This window comes from Lemur catta, chromosome 1 (genome assembly GCF_020740605.2).
Source record: "Lemur catta isolate mLemCat1 chromosome 1, mLemCat1.pri, whole genome shotgun sequence".
Taxonomy (NCBI): domain Eukaryota; kingdom Metazoa; phylum Chordata; class Mammalia; order Primates; family Lemuridae; genus Lemur; species Lemur catta.
The window spans coordinates 211,606,798-211,617,233 of record NC_059128.1 but is presented as its reverse complement, the minus strand read 5'-3'; the positions used below and the strand labels follow the sequence as shown (position 1 = coordinate 211,617,233).

Sequence of the window (10,436 nt, the reverse complement as noted above, 5' to 3'; positions counted from 1 at the left end):
CTTTCCTTTTAAAACTCTGTCTTCTAAACCTCCCCTAAATTCTCTGCCAGTTCCTATGCAGTGGGTGGGAAGCCTAGCCCTATGGGACTCCACCCCAACCACCATCTTTCAGCCAGGCAGACCCCAGAATTCACCCTGAGTGGAGAGAAGCTGGAAGCTGGGAAGCTGGGGAACAGAAGCAAGGGACCCTGTGTCCCCAGCAGCAAAAGGATAGCCTGGTGCCCCTACCTTTCTCCCTTCAAGAGGAACCTCTGCTGTGTGGGGGAGGAGAAGGGAGCGGAGCTGTGGATGAGGCTCATACAGTAGGCAAAGAGATTAATTTAAGGCTGCAGCTACAAGATGTGGGAGGCAAGGAGGGTAGGGGTGGGGGATTAACAAGAGAGCAAGGTTGAGCTCATTGCCTTGGAAAGACCTTTGGAGATCACCTAGTTCTCTAATTTCCCAACTTCATAAAAGCAGCTGAACGTTTTTTTGTACAAAAATTTCAATGGAACTCCATCTAAGGTAGACCTGTCCTGACTAAAGCAAGAGGAGGAGGTAGGAGCTGAGGCTGTGTTGCTGGACCAGGAGTCGGAAACCCTCCCACTCAGTCTACCTTCCAAATCCAAAAGTCCTTGAGGTCCCTATGCAGAACTTGGGGGTTCTCGGTTTCACTTTGAAAAACCAATGATCTTGCCCAAACCTTATTTTTACACATGGAAAAACTGGGTAATTTGTCCAGGGTCCCCCTGAGTCAGCGGCGGCACCAGCGCTAGAATGTGCCCCACTCCCAGCCCAGGTCTCTCCTCCAGCCCTCCCACAGCTGACTGGCACCCCTCACAGGCCTCGGGCCCAGCAGGGACTCAGACGGAGCTGCGGAAGGAGAACTGCAGGTAGATGATCAGCAGGAGAACCGTGGCCCAAAACAAGCACCAGGGGATGGAGCAGAAGTTGCAGCCTGAGCCCGTCTCCGTCTGCTGCTTGGTGGGGCTGGGAGCCGGGGTGAAGACGTAGGTGTTCGCCTCCTCCTCCAGCAGCTTCTGGCTGGGCTTCCAGTGCATGATGCCCTCCTGGCAGGCCTCGCAGAACTCTTTGCGGTGCCGCCGCGTGTCCTGGCGGCTGGCCACGTGGATGCGGTACTGGCCCGGATCCTCGCCGTAGCACTGCTCGCGCAGGCTGGTGATGAGGTTGTCCACCAGGCTCTCGATGTTCTCCTCCAGCATGCTGGACTCGTCCAGCCGCGCCGTGCCGCACTCATAGCACAGCTGCTTGAAGACGCGCATGCGCACCGAGCCCGCCCGCTCAGCGCGGTCCAGGTGCATGTGGAAGAGGATGACCACGTGCGGCGACTGCCAGGTGTGCCAGCACCAGGAGCAGTGGAACCTGCAGGGATGAGGAGAGGAAGGAGGAGAGGATGGTGTGGAGGCCGTGCAAACAGCCTCAGGAAGGAGGTGGGGAGACCTGGGGACCAGGCAGAGCCTGGAGGTGGAGGGGGTGTGTTGCCTGCCGTGGGCTCATTAGCACTCCCCTGGAGGCCGCCAACCTGCTGCTCCCTTGTGGGCGCCCCTGGGACTAGAATGGGCTCCTGGGATGCAACTGGGCATCCAGCAGTGCTCTGCCTCCTCAGTGCTTTCCAGAGGCCTCAGCTCCCTCCATCCCAGTGCCCTGGGCTTTTTTTTCTGTCTGGGCAGCATTCCTATTCCTCATCTGTAAAATGCACATGGTGCACTAGATGAGTCCTTCCTGCTCAGAACTCCTGTGAGTCTGATAGCAAGGATGGCCCATGCCATACAGGAAACGCATAATCCATCTGCACATTCTTATCTGTCAACACTGACTGGAACAGTCTAGATCCAAATCAGTAGAAAATGACACCGTTATCACCTATAAGCCTGCAGGTCAGTGCCAGAGTTAGTGCACTCCAAGGCCTGGAAGTGAAGGCAGTCTGTGCCCAAAGTGACCCCCCAAGGGCCATGGTTTCCCAGGCCTGACTGGGACCAGCTAGGAATCACAGGCCACCAGCAGGGTCTGGGAAATCCCCAAGCCCTCCCCACTCCACCCCACAAGCCTTCCAGGTATTTAAGAAGTTCCTGAGTCCCACCAGCAAAAGTCTAGCCCTTGAAACCCCTCTTGTCAGCCAATTTAGGAGCTTCACATTTTCATTCTCATCTCTTCTTGTTTACTCATGTCCTTTGGGGACTCTTTCCTCCTCTCAGACCAGACTGCATAACCTGGAATAAAAAATGTCAGAACCAGAGGAGGCTAGAGATCACCTAATTAATCCTTTGTTTTACCCTGTGACAGAGAGTTAGGAGAGCCATCCATGTGCACACAGCTAGTTAGAGACAGAGCCCAGCTCGTAACAGGTGTCAGGAATGTTTCTTGACTTGAATTGAGTGGAATGGAATGGACAGAAGCAAGGCATGCAGGAGGGCTCATTTCTTACCCCCAGGCTGCACCACTCAGCCTCCCCATCTTACATCCCAAAGCAAAGTCTTTATGCCATAGATTCACAGATGAGAGTGCTAGAAGGCAGACGACAATCTCAGATATTATTGTACATACAGATCACCTAGGGAATCTTCTTAAAATCAGGTTCTGATCCAGGTCTAGAATGGGGCCCAAGATTGTGCACCTCTAGCAAATTCCAGGTGATGCTGCTGCTGCTGCTGCTCTCTCGACTGCAAGGCTAAGCTCTCATTTTGCAAGTGGAGAAAGTGAGGTCCAAGAGGGAAATTGAATTGCTCTAGGGCCATGGAGCTAACAGTAGAGCCAGTTTCTAGCATACATCATGTGTTCGATATTTTAAATTAAATCAAGCTGAACAGATCTAAACTGAACTGTCCTAGGACCAGAGCATAAACCTCTTGACCCCCAATGGGCCTCAAGCCCTCCTTCTCTGGTTTTCAACTACTTTTTAAGAGATGATTAAAATCTGAAAATAGGTAAAATGTCAGAGTTTAGGACTAATAAATATATTTTATCTCTTTATTTTTCAGATAGAGAAACTGTGAGTCAGAGAGGAAGAGTTATACAAGTGATCAGTGGAAGAGCTGAAATGAAACTCAAGTGTCCTAACTCCCAATTAGGGACTTTTTCTCTGCCTTCCAGTCTACACCAGCCTAACGGTGAGATTGAAGGTAAGTGCCTGAGTTCTGTGTGTCCTCCTCTCTCCTTGGAAGGTGCCAGGGGTCCAGGGGGTGCTTGCAGGGCCCTTACTTCCTGGGCTACTCACCTGCCTGAGGCATGCAACTCCAGGTACTGCTTCCAGCCAGGGGCCAGCACATTGTGTTTGAGGTTGGGGTCTATGATGAGGTCCCAGCTGTCAGCCGGCTTTGCTTCTTCCATCTTCTCATAGAAGATTTTCTTCCACTCACCTGTGGTCACGCTTTTACACATGTTCTTGTCAGTGTCAACAGTAAGGGAGGGCAAGCTCCACTTTAGTGAAAACACAGAGAGCGAGGGCAGGTGCAGGGCAGGGCAGCGCAATCTCCACGGTCTGAAAATCCTCATCGACAGAACCAGGAGGAAGCAGGACCCAGCTCCCTCCTTTGTCCGCAGTGGAACCTATTTCCACGGCAACCAGGCAGGGCGCCAGGAGACAGAGCCTGGGGAGAAGGTAGTCTCCAAAAGGGTGTTTCAGAGCCCTGAACTGAGGCTGGGAGGCAGGAGTTGTGGGTCTAAGTGATCCAAGACAGGGTAGAGGGCCTGACCAGAGGCTGAACTTCAGACCATCTCACCCTGGCCTGTAAAGGGTATGTGGAAGGAAGGACTTGGGAGCTGGCTCAGTTTCACCTTGCTGCCCCTGGAGGCATTATCAGCATCTGGCTGCTCTGGTAACCTTGATACCTTAGGGAGCCAAGGAGAAATAAGGTACAGGGAGATGTAGATTTCTTACTTGATGGAGCAATAATAATAAATCCTCCCTTGGTATCCCCGTCTTCTGACTAATGCTTTGTCATTTTCAAAACACAATTGGAGGTCTCTTAAACTGTGATTACTATCAACACGGTACAGATCAGGAGCTTGGGACTCACCTAGCCTATAAATGGCAGTTCTTGTATCCAAATCCAAGCTGTTGACCCCAGACCAGTTCATTAATTCACTCATTTCAAACATAGCATGTGAGTAGACTGTACAGGCATGTGCCAGGCTCTGTTCTGGGTGCTTGTAACTGGATATATGCCCAATAACCATAATGCAATGGGATCCATGCTGTAATGGCCATGTGCGAGAGCAACCACCTGTCACTAAGGTAGGAGCCATTGCATCAGCCAGGCAGGAATAGACAGATGTTTTCCAAGTTAATTATCGAAGAGCAGAAGAGGGAAAACAGGCTTTACTATAGGTTCCTCTCCTGCTATTTTTTAATAAACTATTTCTCATTTAAAAAGTCACATGGGTTTATTATAGAAAAATTATAAAATATAGATAAAATAAAAGTACAACTCTTCCATAATAGCCCACCCAAGATGACTACTGCTAATATTATGATATATACATCCTGTCTGCCATTTTTCTGTACATGCATATGTGTGGATGCATAAATATGTGCATGTATGTATGTGTGTATACACACACATTCTACATACAACATTGTGCATATTTTTTAAAATAACAATATATCTTTAATATTTTTCTAGGTCATAATATTGTTCCATAGTAATATCTTGTTGGCTGCCTATATTCTGTTATATAGATAGGCATAATTTATTTAACCAACCCTATATTTTGGGGCATTGTGGTTTTATTTCATTTTCTCACAATTATGCTCTTGCCACCTATTTGTATAAATCTTGTTGAAGAAGCTTATGGACATGCATTCCAGGCATCAGAGACAATACTTCTTAAAGTTGGAAAATATATCTCTTGATTCCACTCTCTTCAAAAGCTTGGTGTGGCTAGCAGACTCTGAGCAGTCTCATTCAGGGAGGCTGAGGCGGGTGGATCATTTGAGCTCAGGAGTTTGAGACCAGCCTCAGCAAGAGCGAGACCCCGTATCTACTAAAAATAGAAAAAAAAATAGCTGGACGACTAAAAATATATAGAAAAAAATTAGCCAGGCAGGGTGGCACATGCCTGTAGTCCCAGCTACTTGGGAGGCTGAGGCAGTAGGATTGCTTGAGCCCAGGAGTTTGAGGTTGCTGGGAGCTAGGCTGATGCCACAGCACTCTAGCCCAGGTAATGGAGTTGAGACTCTGCCTCAAAAAAAAAAAAAAGAATCTGAGCAGTCTTTTCAAATGATATAAATTATGAACAGCCTGCAGATTCTGAAGTTTAAGGATGGAAAAGCAAGACCTAAAAATCCGATCTCCCATCTGATACTGGAGACCATCTTCCAAGACTCCTCCTATCTTGTAGGAATGCTTGGTGCCTTGATTTACATTATTTTAATCTCAGTTTATTCATCTTGGCAATAGGATAATAACAAAGCTGTATCCGTAGTGATTAAAATATGTGTTGATGTTTTATGTGAATATGTTTTTAATTTGCATAGTAACAGCAATCACTATATAACAATTACTAGGTACCATTGTTCTAAGTGCTTTATAAATATTAATTTATTTAATCCTAATAACAACCTTCATAGACAGATAATATTAGTAACTCCATTTTACAGATATGTAAGCTAAAGTGAAAAGGATAGATAATTTGCCCAAGATTCAACAGCTAATGATTTGCTGAACTTGAATTTGAATCTATATGACTTTCTACAAAGCCCCAGCTTTAACTATTATGATGTCCAGCATGGACTCTAGAACATAACAGATATAAAGTAAATGTGTGTTTTTTCCTTCTTATCCCTGGATATGGCCATTCCAGACTCCAAGAATTGCAAAGGAAATTCATATCCTTTCAGCAAATGATTCACTAGGCTACACTGAGGCCACAGCCTCCCTGGAAGAAGAGTGAGTAGTAATTGACCTGCCAGGCTCTCTGGTATTACTGGAGATGCTGCCTCTGCTGCTGAATTTAATGAAGCAATCGTGCCCACAGACTCCTGATGCTTCATGTAAATATTTCAGAGCTGAGAGACACATTCATCTTGGAATCGTGCCAAAGAAAATATAGTACAGAAAATCATTTCTAGGCACACCAAGACTGTGAAGCTGCAATTATGTAATGTCAGGCACCCTGGCTCAATGAAAAGAGCACTGAGCTGGGAGTCAGGAGTTACAAATACATATCCCAGTTCTGCTGCTGGCTCTGTGACCTCAGGCAAGTCACTCCCTTGTCTTGGCTCAGCTTGTCCATCTGTTCAACGAAGAATTAGAGTAGATGATAACATAAGGTCCCCTCTGACTGTAGCCATACATGGTTTCAAAGAGCTTTATACTTAGAAACCTGAATCCTGGGAGGGCAGGAGGTAGGATGGAGGCCATGAGATGGAGAAAAGAGCTTCCAAGGAGGCCTGCCAGCTAGGGCCTGGAGCCAGGCTCTCTCTCCTGGGGCCTGCTGCATGGTTGAAGGAGCTCTGGGGAGGTGTCACTCCACTAGATTTGTACTGGGCACAGTAAGAAGGACAGAAATTAACACTGGGAAGTACTTTTAAGTTCTTTGGAACCCTATATTAAACTACTAATTCTTCAAGTCAGTATTCTCAACTCTGAATTAAGGCTATCAACACCCAGATAAGTAAATTAACTTAACTGGCCTCATGGGTGTGATGGGAGCTGTCCCAGGTGGCAGCCACTGGCCAAGGTGAGAATGGGAGCTAGGGGTCTTACCAGAAAGTATGTGAAATTGAGAGGAGCTTATAACAATCAGTGCTACCCAGCACCCAGAAAAAGCCCTCGAGAAGTATTTCGCAGTTGTTGCTACAATAAACACTATGATGAAAAACAAGAAGATAAAAAGAAATGTGTGTGTGTGTGTGTGTGTGTGTGTGTGTGTGTGTGTGTAACCAGATGATGCAATCCCCATTGGCACAAATTAAGTTTAATTTAGAACCTAAGCTTGCTATGCATAGGCTAAGGTAATGCATCCTTCTGTATAGCATAGTGTTTTCTCTGATAAAAATATTTCTATCATGACAAAAATCACTGTGGTATTGCAACTTACTCTCTGTCAAAGAGCTCTGATGCCATGGAATCCAAAATTTAGAGACTGCTTAGCTAGACATCTTCAAAGCTGTTGGCCTCACCCTGCTCAATTTTTTAAAGTTTGTGATCATATTTTATGGGCATAAAATGGTATAAAACTAAATTCTCTATTAGAAAATAGAGTGATTAAAAGGAAAAAAGAAAACCATGCTTCTAATTTGTTGTTTGGCACAATAGGAAACATTGTATAAAGCTAATTATTCTGTTATTGGTGATCAAAATTTTATAAAAATAAACATACATTATCACTCTTGAAATGATGAACTAATGAAAAATGAGTCACAACTAAGAGCAGTTCCGTATTCCTAAGTGGCATTTGGGAAGGAGGAGGGGTCAGTTTGGGGGCTAGACCAACGTAGAAGTTTCTACTGGTACTCTGTGCCCAGGGATGAAGGATCTAAATGTGCCTGACAGTCCCACAACAAAGGATCTTCCCTCCCAGAATGTTCCACCCTTGCTAAGCCAGAGCTTACCTCAATAATCTGTTGGTTTAATGTTATAAAGAGCCAGGAAGTAGTCTCAACTTTAAGTTTAAAGGATTTTCTAAGTGTGGCACTCAAGTTCCCCGCATGCTCTGGTCTCAATCTCACTTGTGAAGCAGAGCTCCCACCACCTGACCCTCTCTCAATGGACCTGGTTGATGCTTTTCCTTTCTCAGGAAAGGACCTGGAATCCCACCTCTATTTCTTTGTTCTTGCTCTTTTGTCCACCTAAAATGTCTTATTCACATCCTCATAGAGCACTATTTTATCCAACTTGATATGGTTCTGTCCTATACTGGGGTGGGGAGGGGGTGAGTTCCTAGGCTCTCTATAGCGGCCCACATTTTTCATGCCACCACATTTGTAAAGATTGCTAGCACTTAAGTGCACACTTACTATATGTCAAGCAGGCACCTTGCTAAGAATTTACATTTTTCTCCTCATATCACTCCTAAGAAGTAGGCTTTTTTTTTTTTTTTTTTGAGACAGTGTCTCACTCTGTTGCCCAGGCTAGTGTGCCATGGTGTCATCATAGCTCACAGCAACCTCAAATTCCTGGGCTCAAGCTATCCTCCTGCTTCAGCCTCCTGAGTAGCTGGAATTACAGGCACATGCCACTATACCCAGCTAATTTTTTCTATTTTTAGTAGAGATGGGGTCTTGCTCTTGCTCAGGCTGGTCTTGAACTCCTGACCTCAAGCGATCCTCCCACCTTGGCCTCCCAGAGTGGTAGGATTACAAGTGTGAGCCACCACGCCTGGCCAAGAAGTAGGCTCTTGTTTTTCTACCTTTCATGGGTGACTCAAAGAAGCCTTGAAATAATTCAATAAATGGGTCACTTGGCCTGCAACTGATTAAAGGAGGGATTTGAACCTGGGCATTCTGATGACAGCACCCACTCTCTGAACCATGGGGCAGTGGAATGACAGGATAATTATTTGTCTTCTCCAAAAAGAAGTAAGCTCTCAGAGGACAGATTCCTCACCTGGCTTACTTGCTGATGCAACATCAGCATCAAGTAGAGCTTCAAAGAAAGTTGAAGTAGAATGAATGAGTTAAAATCCTGCCTGCCCTGGGACAATTCCCCCACTGTTCCCATGAGAATATGCTCTCTCTTCTAGGCCACTAAAAACCCTTCCTGGTACCTCTATTACACTTGCATGTATTTTGTATATGAGTGTTGTGACAGTGACAACAATTCTAATAGTGCACAAGCTCCTTAAGGGCAGGGGTTGTGTCTGAGGAACTACAAGGACTTCAGTGCTCTTGTCTGTGAACCCATAGTGGCTTGCAGGGGGAGAGGAGGGATCTGCTACACCCCAAGATACACATCTACACTTTCTGCCTGTAGGGACCCTCGAGTCATATTGGAAAACTAGGTCATACATTCCTAATGCCCCTCTGACTTGACAGGAGAAGCAAAAGTAAATCTGCAGATTTACTCTATAAATGCTGAATAACCCACTGTTTAGAGACTGATTGTCAAGGGCATGATTATCTCATTCTCACTGTAAAGTAGTAGGCAGTGATGTGTCCCTTGGACGATAGTATTCGTAGACATTTATAGATTACTGAGCTAAGGAACTCACCAAATGGAGGGGAAATTTGCTAACACATCAGAGTCCATCATTGTTGTTCCTGTGCTCTTTCTTCCAATTGTCTCAATGTCACACCTGCTGTGCAATGATGCCACAGGTTCAAACACTGCACTCTTACAAGAGATGAATACTGTGGGTTCTGGAATCAGCCTTGTCTGCACTCAAATCCTGGCTTCACCGCTTACTGGCTGTGTGACAATTGATGAAGGGACTTAATTCTTCTAGGTCTCAATGTCCTATCTGTAAAATGAACAAAATAATGGTGCCCACTTTATGAACTTGTGAGGATTAAATGATATAATCTGTTCAGAGTTCTTATAATAGTATTTAGTATTCTTAGAATTGTATTTAATATAGTAAATGTTAAATAAATGTTAGTCATTATTATATTATTTCTGAGCTGGAATGGGCTTTAAAGGTCATCTAGCTCAACTGTCCTTCCCAATGAAAGAATGCTCTATAACCCTGTCTGCATTTCCAGCTTCTGCTTAATTCCTCCTCCTACGGTTACTACTTCACAACCTGCTGGACTTTGACAAAGCATCGCCTTTCATTAAGCTTTTTCCTTCAGTGAAGGGAGGCACCTATTTTCCTGCTTCCCTTACACATTTGCTTTTTGGACCCACGTTGAGTAGATGTTATCTCCCCACTGCCCCAGCTTCATGGCACTCTTCAGATGTTTCAAGGCAGCAGCTGTGATGACCCTTAGAGCTTTCCCAACCCTCAGCTCAAAACACATGCCTTGGAAAATGGCTCTGAGACTAAACTTCCATTAAATATAGGATGCCACAGTCACAGGGGAAGGGAGAAGGTGTCCAGGGAACACCCGCACACCTGCAGCTTCCCACCATCTGCAAGGTATTAGCACATGAAAACACCTCCAGGGCAAGGCTCCATGGGCCTCCCTTACACTCCATGCTACCGGCTCTGTGTTTCACCCCAGGTCTTCAAGGGACATTTACTTTAAGGAAGGAGGACTTCTTTATTCACAATGACCTGGAGCTTGGAGACCTGCATAGACTTCAGAGCACAGTCCTCCCTTGGTATCCATGAGAAATTCGTTCCAGAACCCCTGAGGATACCAAAACCTGTGGATGCTCAAGACCCTGATATAAAATGGTGTAGTGTTTGCATACAATCCACAGACATCCTCCTAAATACTTTTAAGTCATCTCTGGCTTACTCATAATGCCTAATACAATGTAAATGCTATGTAAAATAGCTGTTACGTTGTATTATTTAGGGAATAATAAGAAGGGGGGAAAAGCCTGTAC

At 45.5% G+C, this 10,436-nt stretch overlaps 1 protein-coding gene across 1 annotated transcript; it reads right to left on the bottom strand.

Moving 5' to 3' along the window:
• Positions 1-842: 842 nt before the first annotated feature.
• On the bottom strand, positions 843-3,492 carry RTP1 (receptor transporter protein 1). The gene is made up of 2 exons (XM_045556858.1): positions 3,215-3,492; positions 843-1,362 (listed from the first exon to the last, which is right to left on the bottom strand). The coding sequence occupies exons 1-2, from the start codon at positions 3,490-3,492 to the stop codon at positions 843-845; spliced, it is 798 nt and encodes a 265-aa protein (XP_045412814.1).
• Between the last annotated feature and the right edge of the window lie 6,944 nt (positions 3,493-10,436).

What these genes read in the sequence shown, in the direction of transcription:
- RTP1 (XM_045556858.1), bottom strand. Translation starts at nt 3,492, where the DNA reads ATGAGGATTTTCAGACCGTGGAGATTGCGCTGCCCTGCCCTGCACCTG. An exon ending in GAGTTGCATGCCTCAGGCAG is followed by an intron (nt 1,363 to 3,214) that starts GTGAGTAGCCCA and finishes TCATCCCTGCAG; the next exon opens with GTTCCACTGCTCCTGGTGCT.